Raw genomic sequence first — 26,849 nt, forward strand, 5'->3', positions numbered from 1 at the left:
AATAAAATTAGGAATACATTTTTTTTAATGTGTGTGGAGAGCTTCTATGAAAAAGTGTTGATGTTTTTTGTACGTTGGTAAGCATTGAGTTTATATGTTTGTGTTGTTTCCGCAGTACCTTCATTATCGAGAAGCAGCCTCCACAGGTGCTGAAAACGCAAACCAAATTTGCTGCGACAGTGCGTTTGCTGGTGGGCGGCAAACTCAACGTACACATGAACCCGCCACAGGTCAAAGCCACCATCATCAGCGAGCAGCAGGCCAAATCCCTGCTGAAGAACGAGAACACCAGAAAGTGAGTGGAACCAGCCGGACACATACAGGTTATGTTAAGGAAGCCCCATAGGGATTGTTGATGATTCATTGAATTACTAAATCTCGAGGTGCAAACAGGATTAAATTCACAAAGCACATGTTTCATCAGGGACTGAACAGGCCACACCCCTAACATCACATCGCACACATTTATCCATCCACCCATGTTTACAAGCACATTTTTCTTATTGTCTTCATAAGGTCACGATCTGAAGGTGGATGATTGAATGTCAGACATTAGTTTTGTGGACAAACATATAATTGTGCAACTTTACATTGCAAACTAAAGTTGTTTTTCATAAAAATGTTTTTGAAATGGATGACTTTTACTGAATAAGGAAAAAAGAGTAGTCAATAAGAGCACATAATAAATCATGCCTTCAATATAGTATAAAAAGCATCTTGGGGTGGAACCTCAAGAAGCTGCTTTATAAAATGAAACGAGAACAGAAAGATAACTTTTTTGCAAATTCTAAGCAAAAGGTGACTACACTGAAGATGCTAAAAAAATAAAATTAAGTTTGTTGAGATGCAAAATATGATTGTTGAGATTTTTTAGTCGCAGCATGATTTTCAAAGCTTTTCTTCTTAAATGTGGAAAAAATATGATCCTAAAACTGGACCGATAGTGTAGATCTTTTGATCATTTTTCAGGTAAATAAATTCATACTGTAGTTATCATTTGGTTTTCACAACCCAAATGAAAATTGTGAATGAAAGGAGCGTAACCAAACATTGAAACTTATCAATATTATCTTGAACTTCAGAAGTCCAGTAGGATGCAAAATCATTGACAATTGTATTTAAAGTAGTCTGCATCCATTTTTTTACGTAGCATACTTATATTTGTTTCTATATATAGATATATGTCTATCTGCCGCCCATTTTCTTGATTGACCAATCGCAATGCATTTCGATAAATCATATCATTTCATGTAACCTCCTCTGCGACTGTTTTACAGTGACAGCAGCGGAGAGATCTTAAATAACAACTGTGTGATGGAGTACCACCAGGCCACAGGCACCCTGAGCGCACACTTTAGAAACATGGTAAGCGGTGTGTGTCCATCTGAGAGCTTCTAACTGTAGACTGGAGGTCTTTTAGGAGCAAGACCTCCGTGCATTGTGCCGAGTGGAGTAAATTATACGGAGTAGGCTGTCAGACACCATTTTCAGTACATTTATTCACAGTTCACTCTATGCATACCTGAGCAACAGGTCTGCCATTTCTTAGAAGCATTTGTTAGCATGTTCAATGAATGTGGTGGTTTCACATTCTGTAATGTCAAATTGTCATTTTGTGTGTTAGACAAAATGGTGCATTTTTATTACAGACACGACAATAAAAGTAGCACCAGAAAGGTTTGGGTTAAATTGAAAATGTGCTTTCCTCTAACTTCATAGAGCCATTTTTCATTTTACTTGGATTGCTTATCTCTTTGCAATGAATTCTATTTGATATTTTGCTATTCATTCCCCTCCAACATAAGGTTTGGCTCCAGAACTGAGTCTGGTTTTTCTCAAGGTTTTTATTCAGGTTCTCCACCATTTCTTTGCCACACTTTGCCTCTCACTGTAGTAGGAACATAGTGGGAACGTTTTTAAGTCCCCTTAAAAACATTCATCCTACTCCTGTTTAATTGTTTACTATAGGGACTGAAAACATTGAGACATTTGTACTGTGAAGCACTATGAAAATACACTTGGCCTGACTTGACCTGTTATTTCTGAATGTGGTTTAAGAATCGACAAACTTTTGATGCTGTATGTGCAGTCGCGACGCATCTGAAGTAACAAATTAAAGCCTGTTAAAGCCAATTTCTTTCTCTGACTTTATCATTTATCCTGTAGTCTCTAAAGCGGATCAGACGCTCAGACCGGCGAGGGGCGGAGTCTGTTACCGAAGAGAAATTCACCATTTTATTTGAGTCACAGTTTAGCGTTGGGGGAAATGAGCTGGTATTTCAGGTTAAGGTGAGAGATGGATTTGTTTGCATATAAGCTACTAACTATGGAACACACAACGATATTTGTTTATAACCACACAAAAAGGTGCCCCCCCCTTTTTCAATACGACTATGTCCTTGGCACTCATCCATAACACACGTACGCACATTAACATTAAACTCACACTGATCCACCAAAGCACAAGACATGTTTGCAATGTGTGAAATGTACATAATATGCAACTAGTGTTGTTTCCAGTTTATTCTGCTGAAAGGAATGTTTTCTTCTTTTGACAGTACATTTATAAATAATTATAGTTATTTACGATGAAATGACTATTCTTAAAGTAACAGCCAATTACACCTTTCATTAGTTTTTTTAACCTGCATGTCTTGTTCCCAGACTCTCTCTTTGCCAGTGGTGGTGATCGTCCATGGAAGTCAAGACAACAATGCAACAGCCACCGTTCTGTGGGACAATGCATTTGCTGAACCGGTTAGTTTCTGATAGCTTCTGCGTGTTTGGGTCGGAAAGTAGCAAACTGGTTTGATTTTGGCAAGGAGCAGGGCAGATCTTGCAAATCTTTAGACAAATCTGTGTAAAATATTGAACTTTTAACTTGTAACTGCCAGAGTGCAATTGCAACACCAAGGTCATGGGTTCAACCCCAGTGAACATACATGCACCTTAAAGGAACAGTTCACCACCTAAAAATGACAATTCTGTCTTCATTTACTCACCCTTGAGTGGTTCCAAATCTGTATACATTTCTTTGTTCTGGCGAACACAGAGGAAGATTTTTTTTTTTTACATTTTTTAGGCATTTGGCAGACGCTTTTATCCAAAGCGACTTACATTGCTTTATCCTATACATTTTACATAGGTATTTGCAATCCCCTGGGATCGAACCCACAACCTTGCATTGTTAACGCAATGCTCTTACCACTGAGCTACAGGAAAGCTACAGGAAGATATTTGGAAGAATGCTTGTAACCAAACAGTTATTGGCCACCGTTGTCTACATTAGAGCAAAAAACTTGCTTTATTCATTTCTTTGTTCAATTAAACATAAAATAAGATATTTTGAAGAATGTAGGAAAGCAAGCAGTTCTGTTGCACTTTTGACTACCATTGTCGTTTTTATCCTAATATGGTAGTCAATGGTAGTTTTGGGTGAACCGTCCCTTTAAATGGACTCTTAAATGCAAAGTGCATTCAAATTGTCTGCTTATTTTTTAATGGCAGCTGAAAGCATAATAAAACTTTTTGAAATATTTAATTATGTTTAATACATCTTTCCTGTAGCTGTGGTTAGAGAATGGCGCTAGCAATACCAAGGTCATGGGTGCGGTCCCAGGAATTGCACATACTCGGAAACAAATGTGTAGTATAATTCACTTTGAGTCGCTTTGGATAAAATCGTCTACCAAATGCATAAATGTAAATACGGAGGAGTCAGAGGAGGTTTTGATCTGCTTGGCTTTGGTCATGAGCTTTCACCATTGTGTTTTATGTATGAGCAAAGCATTTAATCCCGTACGCTCCGGGGTGACCCTGTAATAAGATCACAGCACATTTTATAGCAATATCACATGAAAGTCACAGGAACAAATTCCTATGATCCTGATCATGTGGCGACACATACAGTAAAGATTTGATAAAGCCCAAATTGCACTCATTTTTAAAAATATGCATGTTCATCTGCTTAATCTATCCTCACAACAAACAAATATTACTGTCGTGTTTATTAGCGTGGGTGTTGATTGGATGGCAGGTGGCATATGACTCATGTTTCTGAACTTTACATTACAGTGCTTTATCATCCGTCATGTTCATCTGTCAGATGTTTACTACGGAGTTGTTGTTGCACAATACACATATTAGTCACTTTGAGAAGATGAAAAGAAATAACACCCAAAGTGCTTTTTAACGATCAAATCTGCAAAAACATGCAAAAATGAAAATTCGGTCATTGACTCGCAAGTCTGTTCTCAACACCAAAGGAGTTGTTTCGCAGAATGTCTGAATGTCTTTAATACGTTAGAAGTGGAGGGGGAGCAGGGGCCGCCAAGCTCCACAGAGAGCACCATTTACGTCTCACAAGACCTTTTTATCCAACCGAATCGTCTGAAGCTATTCAAAAGCTATTCATTTACTGAACGTTCTCTTTCACTTTCATTATATGGAAAAGAGCTGAATGTTCTGTTATAAGTGAATCTTTTTATGTTTCACAGGGGTTTCTGAAGACATGAGTGCGCAAATAACATCATTTTCATTTCGATTGAACTATGCCTTTAAGATTCCTTTAGCCGTCATTGGAGTAATAAATGAATTGGCTCAGTGAGTTTTCTGGGTGACTTCAATGTTTTGAGATGTGTTGGTCCTTGACAGGTGAAGGAGTCCTAGCCAAGAGCTGATGTAATCTCACTCTAGTGTCATAAAGTCATCTTTATTCTTTCCGTAAAAACTCATGAATCAAAGTCAAATTGCCCAGCATCCAAGTCTTGAAAAAGGTTAATGGACAGATTGTTCGTAATGTGGTCCTAATTTTCTTATCCTCTTTTAGGGACGGGTGCCATTCATCGTGCCTGACAAAGTGTTGTGGCCGCAGCTGTGTGAAGCTCTGAATATGAAGTACAAAGCGGAGGTACAATCAAACCGAGGTCTGTCTGAGGAGAACCTGGTCTTCCTCGCTCAGAAAGCCTTTAGCAACTCCGGCATCAACCCTGAGGACTACCGCAACATGACCATGACCTGGTCACAGTTTAATAGGGTGAGACAATCCACTACTCAGAGCTATTAAAGTTTTGTTTTCAGTTTTATTTGTAGTTTTATTCTTTTAAATATTTTGAAGATTTTTTGTTTTATAGCTTTATGTATTTCTCAACTACCTATAATATATACATTTTAACTTACATTTAGTTGATTTTAGTTCAGCTTATATTTATTTTCAGGTAATCAATTTAATGGCGTAATGCTGAACGCAACATGGCCTGTTATTTTGTAACAATGGTTTTGACCTTTCTTGTGACCTCTGGCTGGTCACCCAATAGCCAGTCGAACAATGGTCGTACAAAGTTGGTTAAATCCTTACCAGCCGCTCATCGCTCAGACTTTGTTGCCTTAATATCATATAGCGATCTCGTCAACCTGGGGCGGAATGCGTAGCGATCGACATCGTTTCTCGTCTATTGCATTAGTTAATGGTTATTCAGGAAGTGAGGTTTGATCACAGAGCTTTTGATGTGCAAGCCTAAGGCTTTGGCTGCCTTTGAAACGGCCCTGTGTGGATCTTGTACATTGAGCATGCAGTGTACACAACTAAAGCCATCGGAATTCAGCCATTGTTTAGCATTTGTTTACACTTAAAAACTCAGTTATAACAATGGTCACATACATACTCCGAGATAGCTGAGGTGAATTTCATGAAACATATTTGGGGCATATTTAATCCTAAAACAACAATTAAAAAAAAAATTGAAGATTATTTCCATTGTGACATTATTTTTGTAAAATTAAGCACTTTCATAACCAAGCAATTTATTTATCGTTTTAAATTTATCAAATTATTATTAACATTACCCTAGTGGGGGAAAAATATTGTATGTTTACATTTAAAAAGTAACTATATGTCATGGTAGTTGCACAAAATATATGCATATTTTAATTTACATAATTAAAATATTTTTAATTTAATTTTAGTATTGTTAGGAATGTTAGTAATAAATTACTGAAATGACCGTTTTTATTTTATTCAAAAATACATTTAAATTTTTTAGTTAAATATTTATATTTTTCAAATTATTTATTGTTTTAAATGTATTACCAATTTATTATTAAAATTAGTGTATTAGTGTAAAATTAATGCAGTGTAGGAAAAAAATATTGTATTTCCAGTCAAAAAGTTATTATATGTCATGGTAGTTGCACTAAATGTATGCATATTTTATTTTGGATAATTAAAATAATTGTAGGTATTTACATTTTTATTTCAATACGTAGAATAACAGATTCTAGCACAGAAATTTATCGACCTCCTCTAAACTGGTGCCACGTATTCACAAACGGATGTCATTCTTTTAATGAATTCCTAAGTGATGTTCTACCAAACGGTTGAGACTGTTTAGATTCATCATCATAATGTCGAAATGCAAAAAGTCCTAGTGAGTCTTAAGAATAGCCTTCATGCAAAATAAATGGGACGTAACAGGTTCTTGACAGGTAAAGAGATAGTTTACCTGTGATGGTTGGCTGTTTGTGGATAGACTCATCAATGCATCTGCCTGTGAACATTTGTTTTTGGTACATAATGTTTAGATCCATCAAAAGGTGTTTGTGAGCGTCTACCTTTGTTTACGTCAAGTGTTGAAAGCGATGTTATGATCAGGATCAAGTACACCCTGTTCAAAGCGAGAGTAATAAGAGAGAGAGGTTGAGAGGAACGCTTGCTATCTTCACTCCCGAGTACTGTGACTTTGCTTCTGGCTCAGTGATTAAAAACTGAATGGACTAAGATCAAGCTGTCCTTCAGACGTTTCATAAGCCCCTCTCCTCAAACTGTTTACCTTGTGTTCTTCACATTTGTGTCTACTAACATGTTATTAAACCTGACAACAAGTTCATGCAAAACAGCCTAACTGAAACTGGCAAATGGCCAGACATTCCAACCATAGTAACTATTAATGCCCCTGTGCATGCTGGGAAGAGCCACTAATACAAAATTGAAAAGAAATGCTGATTTGTTTCTGAAGGCTGCAGGTTTTTAGAACTTTGAAGTTGTTAAAAATACATAAAGCAGCGAAAATATCATGTAAAACCTGTATCATTTCTTGTCATTCTAGGAGAGTTTACCAGGACGGAACTTTACATTTTGGCAGTGGTTTGATGGTGTCATGGAGCTCACTAAAAAGCATCTGAAGCCTCACTGGAATGATGGGTAGGATGATTCCCATCTGCAGAAATACGTACACGTATATTATCGTCATCCACAAACACGTGTCTTACATTAATGCCACGTGTTTATATCTCTTTAAAAAACAATAAATAAAAAAACAATTTATTTTTACACTCAACATCAATAGAAGAAAATACTATTTTGGAGCTATTTAAGATTTTCATGACATTTTATGAATATTATTAATTATTCTAATAGTATTTGTATTTGCTATAATCTTCTGAAAGCCCTAATATGGTTTCTTTTCATTCAAAACGTCTGTTTTATGCTCAACAAAATCTTTGCAATTCCTACAATACACAGAAAGCACCAGCAGAGATGTTTTCTTAAATAATTAAATGTTCTTTTGTTCAACTTAAAAAGCTTTTTCTATGGTTTCCAGTTGAAAAGCTTTTTATTAGAGTTCCCAGTGACTGGCAACTGCTTACAAAGGCTGCTAGAATCCTTCAAAGTTACATGAGCTTTTAGTTAAGCAGCCTTTTTAAAAGGCGACCCTAACACGCTAGAGTCAAGTCTCTTTAGAACGTGTCTCTTTGGATCTGAGAAAATGAACGACTACATTAAATACACATTGTAGGGTGTTAGTTGGATTCTTTGCTGGAGTCTTTCTTTCTACAAATCACTGTGAAACTGTACAGTACACTAAGTTAACAGCTTCTTTGCTTTTGTGTGTTTGTGGTCATGTGTGCATGGCAGGGCGATTCTTGGTTTTGTGAATAAGCAGCAGGCTCAGGACATGCTGATGTCCAAACCCAACGGAACCTTCCTGTTGCGCTTCAGTGACTCAGAAATAGGTGGCATCACCATAGCCTGGGTGGCGGAGAACCCAAACAAAGCAGGTAGAATGTTTTATGCACAGCATTACCATAATTTCATACCATACCATAGATTACCATTCATTACCATAGAGTCAAAAAAGCTATCCTGTTGCTTTCTAGTGTATGCAGTAAAAACTGTAAGTTTGCATGAAACGGTTGCATGAATTATTTGTTTTATCCACACTGTACTACAACATGAATTACAGCACTGTAGGATTCATTTTAATTAAATGCACATTTCTTGGCCCGTATTTATCAAGTTTCTCAAAGTGCCATTTTAGTCTTAAGTGCTGAGAATTCATGAAATGTAATCCTACTTCTAAATTTAAGTATAAAAGCAAGTTATCAAATTTCTTAAAGCTTAGAATCACTCTTACTCTCCAGATATTTAAGGCAGCTCGAGAGATCTCAAAGGTGCTTAAGAGTTGCCACTAGGGACTTGTGAACTTCATCATACCAATGGAACTTTATGATTCCACATCATACACGCATAAATTTGGTACTCCCCGGTATAGACGTAATTCGGGTGGCACTTTTTTAAAGTATGAACTTGCTAAAGGCGTTTATTAATGAAACAACACCTAAACATTGTTTTTCACAATCAAATTTATACATTTAACAAACGTCTTTGTGCGCAAGATAAAAATTCGCATTTGAGTTATGCTCTATGGATCATCAGTACTGTTGCACGTTCTTGTATTGCTTTGAATCATCTTGTTATGCTCTTTTGCAATAATCTGCATTATTTCAGAGCATTCTCGTAATGCTGTATTTTGTTCTCAATGGTATGTGCATGTGTTTTCACACGCAACATTTATAGCGAAAATAACAAAACCACTCGACTAAAGCAGATAAAAACTAATTTCAGCAGCGGTTTAAAATGGGTAATTAAGAAATGGTGGAAAATGTTTAACTTTCATTTCCAATGTCTATATAATGTCATAATCTATTCTTTTGAAAGTCATATACTCTTGTCATATATCATGTCTAAGTCTGACACTTTAGAATTGGTCAATTCTTAGAAGTGTTCTTGTGAGTAATTCTCAGAAGCTTGATAAGTACAGGCCCAGATCTTGATGATTTGTTATAATTGAAGAATTTCAGGTTCAGTAAGCCGATTAAAGTGAAGCATTCTGTCTCCGTTTACTCATCCTTTTGTCATTAAAAACCTGTATGACTTTCTTACTTTTGGCAGAACACGACGAAGATATTTAAAACAATGTTGTAAAGTTCACTTGGCTTTGTTTCCATAAAATAGAAGTGAATGGGATCCTGGGGCTGTTCAGTTATGAACTTTTTCTTTGTGCAGAAGAAAGAAAGTCATACAGGTTTAAAATGTCAAGAGGGTGTGTAAATGATGACAGAATTTTTTATTTTTTGGTAAACTACCTAACTTAGTCTAGTACGGGTTTTATTGATATCACTTGTGGGATAATGTTTGAAGATGGAATGAATTACATTTTTATTGCAAATAAATGTATTATTTAGTGAAATTCAATTTGAGATTATTTTGTCAGAAAAGCTGTAAATAGAGCTTAACCTGAATTGAATCTGGAGCATCCCTGTAGAAGTGATATTTTTTGAATTTGTTGTGCTTTTATGCTTCTAAAATGTTTAAAAAAAACATTACAGCACTTTAGAAAAATACAGTAGTTCATCCAAAAACAATTTTTTGTCATATGCTGACCCTCATTTTCTTCTAAATGCGGGTGATTATTTTCTGTTGAACAAAAAAGCTTTAGAAAGCCTGCAGTGTAGCACTGTTATAGCGCTTTGAGATTCTGTTAAGCTTTCAAGCCCCATTCTCTATTAATTGTAATTGCTTACTCATTCAAATTTCTCCTTTATCGTTCCTTGGAACAAGAGAAAGTCATGTTAGGTTTAAAGCGGCATATAACTTTGTCCGCTGGTCCTTCAAAGCTATTCCTAAACTTCCGAAAACGTCTATGTGTGTATTTGTCGCAGGAGAAAGAATGGTATGGAACCTCATGCCGTACACAACCAAAGACTTCTCCATCCGCTCGTTGGCCGATCGCATCAGCGACCTGAACCATCTGCTGTTCCTCTTTCCTGACCGGCCCAAAGACGAGGTCTTCTCCAAATACTACACCCCTCCACTGTGTAAGCTCCATTTCTCTCCACGCTTCTATGTCTGAATGTCTAAACGCCACTACTGGCAAACATATTCAAGCTGTGCAACGGGGAATAGTTTAGGAATAATCTAAACTCATGAACCAACCGTTTATTTCTTCTACCTCTTTAGCTAAAGCGGTGGATGGATACGTGAAACCACAGATCAAACAAGTAGTACCCGAGTAAGTACACGTGCACACACAGTGATGTTTCTCTACCTCTCGGTGGAGGTCTTTACATCTTTGATTATATGCAGGGAAATAGCCTGTCATTTCCAAGCTGTGAACTTAATTGCATGCTAGCATATTAGCACTGGACCGGCTCAGCAGGAAGGGATGGGTTGCCTTGGAAACCTTAGACTCGTTGGTCTCGTTCCAACCTCCAGCATATACTCAGCTCTGTTAGCCTCATTAGCCCCATTATTGTCCATAGGTGGACAACCCGTCAGTTTTATTAGCACGGCGGTCGCTCCGGTCAGACTCAGCGGGGATTTATACATCATCTGAGTCTGATCATTTAGTTCGTCTCTGCAGCATTTACAAGAGCGATTATCAAACTCGTTCTTCATTTTAAGAGCTTTTGTAATACCCTGAAGAGCTGATCGAATTCGTGTCGGTGAGGTTAAACTTTTGTTTGGCCCATTTTTTTATTTGGAATGGATGACAGGACACATGGAGGAGGGTCTGACAACATTTAGACCTTGATCCCATATTTACACATCTGCCATAAACATAAGTTGTTTAAACTGATCGGCTATTTGTTTTGTGTCCTTACAGGTTTGCAACACCTAATCCTGACCCCGCAGCAAATCCCACCTACATGGACCATGCGGCATCTCCAGCTGTCAATCACCAGCCTAACTATCTCTATCCTCCCATGTGAGTACACAGACTTGAGTTTATGAACTGTCCGCCGCACATGTTGGTTTGTTTTTTTAAGTGAATGGCTTACTGGATTTTTGGTTACAGTGATCAGTCTTGGTGTAGCATTCTAACACGTTTTAACATGTTTTTATAGATTTAGAATCAAAGGTTTGTCTCCGAGACAGCACAGAAAATGCAGAGTCCCATAAACTGCACAAGTATTTTAAATATGCTGTATTGGGGAGACCGGGGCTAGTTGTCACAAGGGATAACATCTTACTTGAGTACATTTATCTTTTTTTTTACTTTGGGAAAATTTTACTTCACTACATTATGAAGCATACATACTGTATATAGTTTACTCCACTACGTTTCATAAAATATCTTTTTTACATGCTTTTTTACCTTTTATGTTTACTCAAGTGAAACGATTTTTGTGTAAATTACTTGAGTAAAAGTAAGAAATGACTTTGGCTGTTAATTTACTTGTTTAATGTTAAAATTGTCATGTATTTTTCAATTGTAGTTGAGTAAAAAGTATGATATGTGCCATGCTTTACAATGTATGGAAGTAAATTATTTCCAAAGTAAATAAAGTAAGGATACTTGATCCCTGAGAGTAAAATACTCAAGTACTATCTGCATCTTAATGAAAAAGATTTTTAGTCCGATGTCCAATATTGGTCTTAAACACATGTCATTAAATATTTTGTGAATTCTGTCCTTAAAACTAAAATTCCAATATTATTATATTTTTTACTTTAGCTGTTGGGTAGACAAGTGAACACAATAAAACTACACTCGCACACATTAAGGTAAGGGTCAACTGTATAATGAAGGGAGACTCAAAGGTTAAGCGGTGTTCTTAGGACAAGGGTATCTTTCCTAATGTATCTCTGGTTGGGGCCAGTTGTCACATTTTATACAAGTTGTGTCATGTGGCTTAAATACTATCAATAAAATGTCTAAATGCAACTACTTGCTGGCTAATGGATGGATGTTTCTCTCCGATCTTGTACTGTAATGCAGTTTCATATTTGTTTTACTGTAAATTTTGCCTTGAAGAGAAACCCACGATCCCCGTGTGACAACGTGTTATTTTTGGGGCGTGGTAACGGTGGAGATGTTTAATAGCTTTTCTAAAGCCAAGCCTGCAAGGTTTGTGTCCATACAGAAATACACGTTCGTATTCATATGTGTGACAACTTGCCCCGGTCTCCCCTACTATGGAAGTGATAAAATTGGGTGTTTTAAGTCGCCTAACTTATCGTCTCTCTCAGGGGTGACCCCATGCTGGACGCTGATGGCGATTTCGATCTGGATGACACCATGGATGTAGCGAGACACGTGGAGGAGCTGCTCCGTCGACCAATGGAGGGCCAGTGGAGTGGCCAGCAGTCATGACCTCTTGACCTTCACTCTGTGACTTCTATCTCTAAATAATGTTTTCTGTTTTAATTCGACACACTTTCTCCTCCTTTGTCTTGTTTTTATGTGGGTCTTTGTGACTTTCGTTTCTTTCTCTACGTCTGTTTTTTTTTCAGTTTACCTCTTTGTTACTTTGTTTTTAAAAAAAAGAGAAAGAAGCTAATGAAATAATGATATACTGTGAGCCTTCCTGTAATAAAATACCACCAAACAGTATTGTTGAAAAACTCAACTAATGCATGTAATCATTTCTTTTTTTTCTCGAAATGTGACTCTGCGAGACCTTCGAAACGAAATGTACTACTGTAAGGAACTTCTTGTTTTCAAAAAACTGCCATTTTTTTAGGGAGGTGTTCAGATATCTATCTTGAGATCCAAGCATCTAAAGAAAATGCGTATTGTCCTTTGCACTCTTAAACAAATGCTTTCTTGCAGAAGATGACATCGTTGTTACAAAGTCAATTGCAATGTAATGCTTCTGTACACTAAAGAGAGTTTAGGTTGCAAGGCTGAAAATATTCGGTGCACCCATGGGGGCATCCCCAGGTTGAATGGGACTTGTCAAATCCTTACTGTCTGTTTTTTGCCCGAAATGCACACATCCCCTAAACCAGCAACACACGACCTGTCACTCAGAGATTCTGAGAAAAAACATATGCGTCTGCTCTCATTCATCCCCTGCATTGGGTCGTGCTGTAAAGGTTTTAAATGCAACAGAAACACACAGGGGGCAAAGAGAGGTCGGCTAACCAAATCGCCCTCTCCAACCACGCTACACTACACATCCTGCAAAAAAATAAGCATCTCAATCCAGCCTGTGCTGGTTTTAGAAGGGTTGCCCAGGCTTGGAGACATTTGTAGGCGTTTTTCTGCAGGTCTCTCTCTTTCTCTGTAAGCTCTCATCAACACAACAGGTGCATTGACCTCATCTTTCCTCATGCTTCTCTCTGAACGTGCAAAACAAGAGCCCCCGTTGTCATGGTTACACATGCTGTTCCTATGCTGGCCATCGTATAGGTTTAGCCTTTCTTGATGTTACTTGTTATCAACATGCATGTACACACATTACCTTACATGAAGCCTTGCCCACTCAGGACATTGACACACACTTGATGTAAAATACAAATTCTTATTAAAACTAACCAGCAAAAGTGCATATATTCAGTATATATATGAATTTATTTTTAGTCAGCATATTTCTATTTTATTATTGTGGAAGCTTAATGCAACTGTGTAGCTTTTCTGTGTCTCACGTCGGTAGTTGAAGGACCTTATAACCTGAAATAAGTTTCTGCTATGCCCAAAAAACTTCAACCATTATCAGATGGGAAAGCAATAGGACGTACATTTTGTTGCGCTGTAGTTTTGTTGTAATTCTCATCAGAGCTTTCACATTGAAACTAAAAGAGACAAAGTGCTTGAAAGAACTGTTAGAAATAAAATTCTTCAAATTCTGTCATCATTTACTCACCTTCATGTCTTTCAAAACCAAAAACAGTTTCTTTTTTTTCACGAAAAGCAAAATGGGTTATTTTTAGCATTCAGTGGAACAGGGTTTCGGTGAATAAAGACTGGAAGTGTGTCTGTTTTTCACACAAAGATCTTGTATGGCTTGAAGATTTGGAATATCATGTGAGTGTTATAGTGAACTTTCCCTTTTATTTGTTACCTGCAAATCTATCTGAATGAATTAGGCCTGTATCATAATCAATGGTTTGGTTGGATCTTGGTTTCTTAAGTTTCCTTTTGTCCTCTCTCGCTCTCTCTCTCTTTCTTTGCAGAAACGGACAGCAGAAACACAAACAATAGGAAGTTGTGTGATTTTTATTGTCCATTTATTCTAAATGATCTGTCATGTTGTGTAAACTCTGTCACACTGTAGGTGTCAATGTGAGCGTGTGAGTGTGTTGGCATGTTCAGCTTGTTTTGTGTTCGTCCTCTGTTTTTTTGGTTTGGCTGTAGAAAGAAAAATTGAATTGACAATAAAGGTTTTTTAAATAATTTGGACTCCAATAGGAATTTATATGAGCAAGTTCATTCTCTCCTTCCTTGCATCTTGACATTTAAAAAAACGAACCATTTGCCATTATAGTTTCTGAGCATGATTTATTTTGTGGTTTGTGAAAGAGACATTTATGTCCATTAAGCAGAAATTATGCCTTTTTTTACTGAAAACCCAGGTTTTGGAGCGTTAAAGCGGTGACGCAGTTTTCTGAGATGTTATCCAGATTCTTCAAATATGTTTAGAGTTCCCTACTGTAATGTTTTCAGTGTACAGTAACAAACCCAAGTCAGATATGCAGTTCATGATGTTTAGAAGGTAACACGCCTCTGGATTATTCGGAATGTTATGAAACAATTTTTTGCAGCATGACAACTGCAAATTGCATGTTTATACAAACACAAAACCATTTATAATTGGTTTGGAGATTTTTATAGGTTTTGCGTTCATTCCAGTGCCAAAACCACATCATAGGAATGTTTTGTTATTGTTCATGTTCTCATATGAGAACACACAAAAAAATCAAGTAGACACATTTTTTTTAAATTGACAGGTAATGACAGGCACAATAATTAACGTTTGTGTGTGCGTGCTTGTGTGTGAAAGGGTGCTTCACAAATACTGCTGTGGATAAAGAGTCCTGATATAACACTCGTGTATTTTTCTTATAAACAAATAAATAAACCAGGTTGACTGCAATATTTATATGAGGGCTAAAACATAGTAACCACCTCAAATTGACCATGATCTCACATGATGTTTGTACTATAGTCGTAATAAATTATTAAATTCAACATTGAATTAACTATTGAATGGTAATAGAAATGGTGATCAATTCTGGCTTTTACTAGAAAAATATTCACATGAAAGTTCAATACCGTAGTAGCCTAGAATATAATTCTAAAATACAGTATATTATTTATTTACTATCTACAGACTAGGCTACTAAGCCTATATTAGGCTAATATGCTATACTACTGTAGAATAATAAGTATATAGTATATATAATAAGTATATATAATAATGATATACGGTTCACTATTTTATATGGGCATGGTTCAGTTTACTTCCTGACGTTTTCGTTTCAGACAGTAAGCTACAGACTTGAAGTGCATTTCCTCCCTCTTTTGGTGAAAGTTTATTAAAGCATTTCTATGGCTTTTGATCCGCAGCACCATTGAGCGAATGCGTTATTGACCAAAGTGAACAGCATAAAGCACTGCACCAGTCTGTACAATCTGTCCTCCCAGAGAAATGTTCCTTTTTACAAAGCATTATTACAATTGACAGTCAGATGTTTTATGTGTCTAATTGCGAAGAGGAAATTGCTTGAGGAAACAGCTCATCTGTTGCTTGGAGACAGAAACCTGTGCTTAATAAACCCGTGTATAGAAAGCCGTGTGTCAAGTGTTCACTGCACTAATGAATGTAAGTTTGGTTAGTGAGGTGATCCGCTGCCTGACCTTATGGAGGGCTAATTTATTGTGAAGCAAATAAGCAAATAAATTCAGTGACTCGCAAAATTCAATCACGGGAGACACAAGACATTTACCTGTGATAGGGTTATATTTATTTTTAGTTCCCAGTGCATTGTGAAACTGAATTAGTAGTGTGATTTTAAACTTTTTGTTCAGACCCCATGGGTTTTTTACTTTAGTTTAGATTAAAAATATACAAGAAAAAATAATTTTGCTCAGATTTGCTCAGTTTAAATTTAACATTATATTATACAACACTTGGCATTATGAGCCTTTCGAGTAGGCTTTTAGGGACTAAAATTTTCTCAAGATTTTCTCAACAAAAAAAAATATTTTAAAGTTGCCTAAAACAATGCACATTAAGAAAGTCTCAAATAAAACTGTATTCGGCTTTACTAGCGCGTTTTTAAATTTGACGCTCAATGCGTAAGTCGTATCATTGTTAGACGCACGCACATTAGAGGTCTTGAAATAAAGATCCCTTTGCTAACCACAAGATGGCGCTGATCACTAGCTGACAGCAATTGTATAATACTTACTGGGTTTCTCCAGGATTGCGCACTGACCTGTATTGTCCCGTCATTGTTCTCATCTTTTATGTTATATTCGTGTCTGCAACTTTTCACAATTTTCTTTATAACGTTTGAAAAGCTAACATATATGCGTTCATGAGTTATATTTTTCTGTAATATTATAAAAACAATCTTTTTTTTTTTTTGAGAATCTAAAGTGGCTTTCGATTCCTCTTTCTGTGATGAACGGATGACAGGTTTACAAGAAAAGCAGATGCTTACAGGAAACAACACATGTTTTCCTTTTCATCTTTCTGTTTTACACTTTTGCTTTTCATTAGAAGGCCTACAGTATACTGTAACTCAGTGGTTCACAAACCTTTTCTCTGTAAGGCCCCCTTTGTGTAGAGTGTTTCGCTTTGCGCCCCCCCCCCCCCAAATAAAGACTTATAATCATAAACTTTAAATTTTAATTAAACCAAAAACATACTGAGTAATACAATGCTGGAACATCAATTCTTTTGGTTGCTGGTCTTATTTTTCTGATGTTTGATTGCATAAAATCTATGACAAATTTCTATATTTCATAAAATGCCACAAAATCGGTGACCGCCCTGGAACCATCTTGGGCCCCCCATCCAGGGGGCCACGGCCCCCAGTTTGAGAACCACAGCTGTAGCTACTATACTTATAAATCATATGAGATTATATACTCATAACTTTTGAAACGGCAGTAATAGTTATTTTAATCTCATTTTTATAGAAACCCATTAGCTTGTTTTTGAAAGTATTCTTTTGATTGCCATGCAATCTTATTTGCATCCTGTGGAATGAATTTTTAAAGTAATATTGTTTATGTCGCATTATTTTCATATGTAAATGTTTAGTATTATGTTTTGAATGCATCTTTGCATGCTGGGCTCAGGGTGGAGACAGCATGAGATGTGTTTTTGAATCAGAGGATGGATGGTGAATAATTAAAAACCCATGATTTACCAAACAAGAGATCAAAGCGATCAGCGTCTGCTATCTTACTTTTCACCATGTTTCAACGAATTCATACTGATGGGTTTTTAATAAAATGTCTCTCACCCTCTTTCTTTCTCTCTTTTCTGAATAATGTATTTTAAGTAGCAGTTGACATAAAGTTATGCTTATAAAAGCCTCTCATCACCTGTTTGTCCTTTCTCTCTCCTACACTCCTGAGACACACTGAGTAAACTGCAGACTGCTGGAGGAATCTCTAATGGGAAATCATTTTTTTTTTCATGTTTCCTTCACCATTTCTCGCTGAGATACGTGAAGGTCTGTCTGGTTCTCCCCCCCCCCTCATCTCCTTGTTTTAATCCCTATTCAGGATTCTCTCTGTGTTGCTCTGTCAAACACACACTGAGCCCAATACTATTCCAAATCAATACCAAATCATGTTATTTTCCAGAGAACTAACGAATCAGTGCTCTGCTCATGAACAACGGGGGCGGGGCATCTCCAAGGACATTTTTGAGTCACGGCAAGGCTACTGTCCTCAATCAACACAAAAAAGTGGATTGAAACTGAAGCATTTTTTTAAACTTATTTGAAAAGAAGGGCTTCATTGTGATAAGAAACATTTCAGCAACTCAGGCCAGCAAACAGATTCTCATGAAAAAGCTTCCTGGCAGTGTTTTGATGGCATCTGCTGATCTTGCTGAGAAAATTAAGGCCTTCAGCTTTTAAGGCGTTTTCTTATCGGTCACACAGTTTTCAAGAAAGTTTTGACAGTACAGTCAGAATGAGGTCTTGCCAAAGGACTAGGAGAACATCACATGTGAAGCTCAGGAAAAACATTGTGTTTTTGTAAAATAAAGATGATATACCAAAAACTATACTATAAATTATATAAATAATAATTAAAGCACACCAGCATCAGATTTCTCTGGATGGTGAAAGCTGGTGGCACGATCAGCATGGAGTATTGCAGGGCACAAGCTGCGGCTGAGGTCCGGTCCGCTCCGGACGGCTGTTAATGGCCCGGTTCTGGGCTGCTACTCTTGTCTGGTTTAAATACCCCAGATCGCATTTGATTGCTCCAGTCTGGAAATGATGAATCATGCTAATGGCTGTTTGGGCAGAGCAGCATATGATTTCTATCATGCCATCACCAGCTAATGCGATTTGGCTTTTCTGGGGGGGATATAATTTGACGGTATAATATTTCCCCCTTCTGCTGGTCCGTACCGACATTACCTTGTGTGTGGATGATAGCTGTGTTTGTTTTTTGATTCTGACAAACTGCCAATATGCAATGCATACGATCTTATGCAAATCTATCATGTATCATCTATAATGACCTTTAAGGCATTTCATTGATCTCAGAATATGGCAGAGGCCCGGTACAACTTTTTTATGGAAGAGGGAACCCCACTGATAAAACAATGGAGCTGTTCCAAATCTGTTTACATGTATATTTGGAACAATTCTTAACCACCGTTGATTCCCAACATAGCAGGAACATTTTGCTTTATACATTTCTTTGTTCTGTTGAACACAAAAGAAGATATTTTGAAGAATGTAGGAAAGCAAACAGTTCTGGGGCACTTTTGACTACCATTCCTAGGTAATGGTGGGCAAAACTGTTTTGTTAAAACCATTCTTCCAAATCTTTTCTGTGTTCATCAGAAAACTATTTGTTGATTTGAAACAACTTCAGGATGATTAAATGATGAAATTATTTATATTTTTGGATGAACAATCCCTTATATGGCTCTGATAAAATGTTACGTTACTTAAATGACTATTATAATCAATATGCTTTTCATTATTATTTGCAAGCAAACATACATTTATTCTTCTGCAGGTTTCAGCAAGACACTGAATATTTATTTATGTAAATATGATTTTGTCTATGGCTTCAGGTTATGTGAGATGTTGAAAGTTTGCAAATCTGGTGGCAAGATTTGACTTTCCAAATGACCCTTTTATCCGGTCACAAAAAATCTTCAGTGATCTGTGATGGGACAATCACTTGGGGGGCTTGTACATGGGTGAATGCATACAGACAATGAAGTGAGAGAGCGGAAATCCTTATCTCGCTGCTTACCGGGCGTCTGGCGATCATCGGATAGAAGAGGCTAATTGGCCCTCATAAGCCTGCATTTTCTCGGTAGTTACGGACGCCCACTGCTGACAGCCGGCGGAATACGGTGCGAGCGCCATCTGTGTGCTTTATTTTCTGCTAGAACCCGAGCCAGTGGAGGAGAGAGAGGGGGTGGAGGACAGAAAGAGAGAGAGAGAGAGAGAGAGAGAGGGGGAGGGAGGAGAGGGGAGTTTGAATCCATCCGCCCGCACAATCTATTCACCACCCCGGCTGGTAGGGCACGCGCGCTGCCGTCTCCTTTCATGGATCTTACGGTTTCTCTCGCGCCCACGGGCACGCACGGGGCTCAAATGGCCGTTTGCCTCACGGCGGGCTCCTAAAATCACAGACTCGCTCACTTTAATGGTGAGTTGTACGGCGTAGCTACCGGGAGAGTTGACGATGGCTAAGCCCCAGGCTTCTGAATCTTTGGCGGGACCCTTGTACGAGCTCGCGACCAATCCGACCCGGGACGTGGCGCCGGAGACGGCGGCAGCGGCATCGCTGAGCATCGGCGACACCTACGCCACGAGGACGCGCACATACCTGGACGTTTCCGCGGCTGCCTTCGCCTCCGGCCACCCGGTGTACGGGGCCGAGGGATTGTACTCTAACGGACGGTACAGGGAACACAGCAGTCCACGGATCGGTAACCGGAGTCGTGACAGTTCTGCAGAGAGGTGCCCGGGCACCGGGAATCCACCTTGCGGTATTATGAAGGTTAGTGAGTGTTATCACTTCGTGATTGACTTTTAGAGCACTGCAGCGATTTAAATCCCGCATGCTTGCCAATGCAACCAATCACTGCTGTAGAAACACATTTTTTTTCTAGTTTCATTTTTTTGAGGATGTTTGAACATTATGTGCAATGGCAATGGACATACTGACTAACAAGGATGTCCAGGAGCGCTCAGGACTAGGTTTTGAGGCACAGTCGTACCCTTTAAGAACACAGACAGGGGGCAAACGTATGTCGGAGTGCCCATGTTACCCACTTTCTGCTTGAATCATAAATTCCCTCATTAATAAAGGATAGATGAATGGCAAAGTGCACATCAATCGACTGACTGAAGGACAGCTGTCCAATTGTTTCATCATTTGAAAAAGTTATTCATTAAAGGTGAAAGAATATAGGCTCTTTTGAGTCTGAACCCAGGAAATTGATGGATTTTAACAGACGTCAACATGAGGCACATGAGCTTTGCGCTGGATCAATAAACCCATGTAATCGATTAGTTGACATCTGACTGTGAAGTAAACAATATGTGATGAAGCGGCTAACATGTCAAAACTAAACAGCGTTTGAAACCCCAGAACTTGGATGAAGAAGGAAAAAAGAAAAAACGGTGACAGTTTGAGGACACAATGTCCGAATTTCCCTCTGATGAAGTGAAGACACAAAACAAACCTCAGCTGGAGTGGGGGTGGATTAAGTTGATGTGTTGTTGTGTGTTATTGCAGCTTTTTGAGATTAATAAGGAGTTGAATGTTGAATTTTCTCTGGGTTGATTCCTTTTGCTTAGCAACTGACACAAAACAGCATGGTACTCTCCCGTTCCCTCGCTTTATCAAATTCCTATGTGACTGTGTAGGTGTCTTGGCAGCCATACAAGGGCCGGTGTGACAAAAAAACATTTATGCATTTGGCAGACGCCTTTATCCAAAGCGACTTAAATTGCATTATCCTATACATTTATACATAGGTATGTGCAATCCCCTGGGATCGAACCCACAACCTTTGCGTTGTTATGTTAACGCCTGACCCATCACTATAATGTGTTCAGAGAGGTGACAGACAGCAGCAGGCTGCATGAATTATGATTGACAGCGGTACCCTCAGAGATATCTGTCATCACGAATGTGTCATCCTTCTGATTCTGACATCACACTTAAAACAAACGTGCGTTAGTGGCATGTAGGCTTGAAAAACAAATGACATTTACCTTTAAGCGTTTAGCGGATGCTATTAACCAAAGTGACTTAAAAAGGTGAGTACAGCGATGCAAAAGCATGTAAAGTACTCATACAAAGTTTCAACATTTGTAAAATACATCTTAGAAGAAGAGGAGAGAATTTCAAATTCATGTTTGTAATCAGATCACCATTTTTTTTGAATTGTTATCTCTTCCCAGTGAATAGCGATAGATCAATAATATCGATGACCGAGAGAGAAATTGAAAAAAATGTTTGCATGTGGGAGGGTTGTAATTTGATTGGATGCATGAATAGGAGCATTCAATCAAATAACTGTGCAAATGCCAATGACAAACGAAAAAAAAAAATCTGATTGTAGCAAAGTATATTCATCTAAATATTGGCAAACTAACATGGGTAAAGTCAGGCCGTGGGGTACAAACAAATGTGACATTTGCTGACTATGCAATAACCAATAGCAAAACTGATGTTTAGGATTGAGTTGGTGTTGATCAGATGTGAATTATGACATTGAGACTTGACAGGATAACGGTGTGTCTATATTTTTATCACATATCCTTTCATAGGAAATCTTTTTTTCTTTCTCCTGGACAGCAACTCTATCCACATTAATTGTATAATTCCATAACAATCAAAAATGGTGTCTTATGTGTTTATTATTTTCTCCTAAAGAGGTTTTAAGAGAAACATCTGAGATAAAGTCGATACCGAAATTAATCATAAATCCATTAACTTTCCTGAGCTATGAGAGAGTAAGCTCAGACCAATACAATTTTCCTCGGGGATGTTACAGCATTAAATGTAAGTAATTCAGGTTTAACATTAATATCATAATATAATAATACAGTTTGGATGGCAACTGTTTGATGCAAAAAAGTACTTTTTAATTTCATTTAAAAGCCTCAGGAGCAACAGACAGAAAGATGGTGCTAGTCGATATTTCATCGTTGTCAGTCTTGTCTTATGTTTTTCTACGGGTCGTGCTTAGTTATAGATGAGAATTATTAGAGGTATATGTGTGTATTAGCCTCTGATAAACATGACATGAACTTAAGTCAAGGGTGCGTCACCTCACCTGCTCTACATGTAATGAGGTTTGGCTTCAATTCAATTCAAGTTTATTTAAATAGCGCTTTTCACAACGTGCATTGCTCCAAAGCAGCTTTACAGGAGCAAATAAGAAAATCACAGAAAGGTAAAACACAGCCCAGTGCGTGGTGTTTATAGAGCAAGCAAGATCATTCTATTGATTAATATCTAATAAATAAATAATTAAATAAATAAATGCAGTCTCCTGGTGAGCATGCCATCACTGCCCTGGTGTGGCGAGGAACCCAAACTCCAATGATAGATTAATGGAGAAAACCCCCCCGGGGGAAACCAGGCTCAGCCGGGAGGGCCTGATCCCCTCTGACGTGTCATAGCTGCACTCAGTGACCCCGACAAAAAGCCACAGAGCAAACATCCACCAAGAAGAAGGAGAGCCCACCACCTGCTACCCAGGAAGTCCCACTTGACGAAACCGTGCAAGTCCATCCCCGTCCCACTCCATGATCATCACCAGAAAACAGAGGAACAACCAGGGAAAATAGTAATGGTATAATGTAACTTTATTCCTCTGTTGTCCAACATTGACCACAAAACAAGACCAGACATGACCCACACAGCCCCAACTAATGAAATCCCCACAACCACAACCATCAAGCCCACTACCCACAAACACCCACCCGTCAACCTCCAATCAGGGCCACTGAATGCAGCTATAACTTCAAACTGCTGTCATGTGATGTAATTTAGCATTAAATACCAAGTATTGTAACTTAAGCATTAATGAGACAAGTAGCTCATCTTGCTTCAAAATTGTAAAGCGTCTCAGTCCATGAACAACTTGGGTAAAAATTTCATACGAAAGTGACATTTGGAAGACACACATAGACTATGATGGGAATCTGGGTCACTGCTCTCTGGAGTTCACACATACGCTTTGCAGAGACATCTGAAGTTTTGTCTAGTCGTGGTGTTTTTTATGACCAAACAGATGTGGGGTTCGATGGGTCTTATGTAAATTGATTATAAAACCAAGATTATTTTGTGTTTATCTGCTTTGAATATTTTTGTGTGGGGTTTTTGTACATTGTTTAAGTGAGTGAAGATAAGGGGGTGCCAAACCAGTGGTGGTCTTGTAGGCTAGGAGCAGAGTCTTGAATTTGATACGAGCGACTATAGAGAGCCAATGTAACTTAATGAAGAGATGAGTGACGTGAGCTCTCTTCGGTTTATTGAAGACCACTCTTGCCGCTGCATTCTGGATCATCTGTAGAGGTTTGGTCATAAAAAGCAGAAGATCCAGTTAGTAGCGCATTGCAATAGTCCAGTCTGGACAGCAAAAGAGCCTGGGCTAGGACCTGTGTAGCATGCTCGGATATGAGAGGTCTATGTTAAATGAAATATTTTGTACTGTAAATATTTTGTAAATAGAATTATATATACTTTAAAAGGAATCATTTCCAGTAGATAGACACGTTAAAATACTCAGTTGTTTATATTTTTTACACAAACATACATTAGATATAAATTAGCATTCTCACAGCTGTTTCTCACTTTTTTCCTCAAATCTTCCTGTTTATGCATCATCAGCACACCAGTTTTCTTATATTCATAGAGGGAGAGAGAGAGAGTGCATCTGTAAGTGTGTTGTGAATAGTGTGAAGTCTGGGCATGATGTCTCTCCTCTTCCCAGAAATGACCTCATGTGTCCCAGATTGCAGTTGGGACCCTACTCTCTCTCTCTCTCTCTCTCTCTCTCTCTCTCTTTCGCCTCTCAGCCTCTCTCCTCAATCGCCATCGTTTTCCTGCACCCCCTAACCCCCCCAGGAAACAGTTCTGTCATCCAGAAACTTTTAGGTTCAGTCTGATATCTAGAAGTCTGAGCGGCTGTGATGAAACGGGATACATTGGCTGCAGCTGAAGCGTGAGACAGTGTTCCAATGACACTGTTTTTCTCACTCATGCTGCCTGCATCTGGTGCGTGTTAGCTGGATGTTGTCCGAAAGAACTCACATTAGCATGAAACTTTTAGCTGCAATTCGTATTAAATGCATATTTTGCTGGTATTGGAGAAGTACATTTCAAGTATGTAATAAGTAGACCATTATTGGAACCAGGGGATGATAGTTTGGCTTATTAGTTTTGGCAGTTCGACCCTGCTGGTAGATGCCCTGACTACATTGTTATTGTGGGCGAAACTAAGTTTGTTATTGATGGACCTTGAAAAGCAGATGTGTAATCTTTCTTATAGGGGTCATTTAAACTTAGATAGTCTGAGGACTAAGATTTGGTGTTTTTGCTTATATATAGGCCTATATTTATTTGCATGTTTGCATATTTTATTTAAAAAAATTATATACTATATTTCAATAAAATGTTATGGAAGGTCATTTCAACTTACTTTTCTATGTTTTAACTTTAACTCATCAAAATGAGCAAACAAGCAATTTTGACAATCAATTTTAAATAGTTAGTTGAAATGACTAACAGAAAAAGCCAATTCGACTTCATTATTTCTCGCTTACATTTTTAAGAACACGTTATGAGAAGTGCCATAGAAATAAATGTACGTGTGTAGTTTACACCTCCAGCACTGCAGTCTTTTTGCTGATGTCTGTATTCCAATCTTTTCATCAGGATAGAAGTAGATGAGATATCACCTCTTTCCATCGAAATCTCTGATCATTGTGCCCTTACACTATTTGTTACCAGCAAGAATGGAAGGTAATTCAAGAAACCAGTTTTCCTCTTTCAACCCTCTTCTCTTTCTTTCCAAACCCCTCCTGGCAGCAGGTAGGGCAGTTGGCGGGAGGCCCAGTTTCTGGTGCTGTGTCATCGAGAGACCCTCTGTCTAAACCGAGTGAATCACATACTTCAAATCACCACTATGACTTCACTGAAGAGGCAGGAGCTGTTTACAGCCATTGTTGTCAGGCTGAACACACATCTGTCATCTCCTCCACCAGCAGCGTGAGGTGATGAATATTGAGTTTATGATGGACACGCTATAGAACGACATTGGTACTATTCTGATAATGGACATTCAAATATAGTGGGCGGTAAATGGAGCAGATCACTAGGTACTGATTGGTTGTTTGAATGATGCGGCTGATCGAGATTATTTCGGGGCAGGTAAATTAATACATTTAAAAATATTAAAATATATTTTGCATCTTCAGTATCTTTTCTCAATTGCTTTTTTTGTGCCAGTGTTGGATTAGTTACTGATTAAAATTAGTGCTCTACCAACAATTATCTTTTTATTTTTATTTTGGGTGAACTATCCCTTTAAAGTGCCTAATAAAGTTAGACTTTTGCCTCTGCAAGTGTTTTAAACAGTGTAATGGTTTGAACATGCGTCTATGATTGTATCTGTCCATCCAGTTCAAAGTTTTAATAGAAAAAGTGAAAGAAAGTAAGGTGTAATAAAACAGCATGAAAGAGAGAGCGAGAGAGTCCCTGCAAAGAACGGATTTATGCTCTTTCATTAAACCAAAGCTAAACTTCTGACTGATTGGTTAACTTGGACAGCTCAGCGCTTCTGCATTTTGTCGCCATGCTTCTGTCACATGACAAAGTCTCGCCCTGATGAGCGCATGAGGCTTTGAGGAAGTTGGCTCGGACTCAAAAACGAGGGAAAAAAAAAACAGGAAATGAGATTACTTATCAGCACATTGCAGTTTGTGTTACTGCATTATGTGTTTGTGGTTTTTGCATGCTTGGGAAAACAGTTTATCCTTGCCTGTAAGCTACCTGTAGATCTCTTTAGTGTCTGTTTATAGCTTCATTTGCATTTGAGGTAATACTTTTTTGCTTTTTGGAAGTCATATTATCGTGCGTAATTTACATGACAAAAATGTCATCCTTAAGTCAAATGTGCATTCCACACCTGTATGATTTTCTTCTGCAGAACACAAAAGGAGATATTTTGAAAAATGTTATTTACTGGTACCCATTCACTTGAATTGGGTTCGTGTCCATACCATCGAAGTGAATAGGTATGGGATACCAACTGTCTTCAAACTATTTTTTTGTGTGTTCTGCGGAGAAAAGAAAGGTTTGAAATGACACAACATGATGAAAAGAGTTTTCATTTTTGGTTGAACTATCACTTTTACCTGTATTTGAGAATAGTTCACCTATTTATTCTGTCATTATTTACTTACGCGTACGCTCTTATTGTGTGGTGGAACACGAAGTGTGACGCTTTTCAAAGGATCTTCACATACCTATAGCCATATAACAACAGTTTATAGTGACCACAAACGTGATGAATGATTTTGGAGTCATAATATGGAAAGG

General features: G+C 38.0%; 2 protein-coding genes across 3 annotated transcripts in view; both read left to right on the forward strand.

Moving 5' to 3' along the window:
- stat5a (signal transducer and activator of transcription 5a) overlaps positions 1 to 14,459 on the forward strand; it is a 64,044-nt gene extending 49,585 nt beyond the window's left edge. For both annotated transcript variants that reach the window (XM_056752502.1, XM_056752501.1), the window contains exons 10-20: positions 116 to 295; positions 1,278 to 1,365; positions 2,167 to 2,289; positions 2,665 to 2,757; positions 4,829 to 5,035; positions 7,104 to 7,198; positions 7,913 to 8,055; positions 10,000 to 10,155; positions 10,298 to 10,349; positions 10,944 to 11,045; positions 12,311 to 14,459. In XM_056752502.1, the coding sequence (XP_056608480.1) occupies positions 116 to 295; positions 1,278 to 1,365; positions 2,167 to 2,289; positions 2,665 to 2,757; positions 4,829 to 5,035; positions 7,104 to 7,198; positions 7,913 to 8,055; positions 10,000 to 10,155; positions 10,298 to 10,349; positions 10,944 to 11,045; positions 12,311 to 12,434 (1,363 nt within the window). In that variant the 3' untranslated portion in view covers positions 12,435 to 14,459. The remainder of the gene's footprint in view (positions 1 to 115; positions 296 to 1,277; positions 1,366 to 2,166; positions 2,290 to 2,664; positions 2,758 to 4,828; positions 5,036 to 7,103; positions 7,199 to 7,912; positions 8,056 to 9,999; positions 10,156 to 10,297; positions 10,350 to 10,943; positions 11,046 to 12,310) is intronic.
- Positions 14,460 to 19,774: 5,315 nt separating this feature from the next.
- The window catches only part of plcl5 (phospholipase C like 5), a 46,194-nt gene continuing 39,119 nt past the window's right edge, over positions 19,775 to 26,849 (forward strand). Inside the window, exon 1 of the mRNA XM_056753185.1 lies at positions 19,775 to 20,285. Within this exon, the coding sequence (XP_056609163.1) occupies positions 19,968 to 20,285 (318 nt within the window). The 5' untranslated portion in view covers positions 19,775 to 19,967. The remainder of the gene's footprint in view (positions 20,286 to 26,849) is intronic.

This window comes from Triplophysa dalaica, chromosome 7, assembly GCF_015846415.1.
Source record: "Triplophysa dalaica isolate WHDGS20190420 chromosome 7, ASM1584641v1, whole genome shotgun sequence".
NCBI lineage: Eukaryota > Metazoa > Chordata > Actinopteri > Cypriniformes > Nemacheilidae > Triplophysa > Triplophysa dalaica.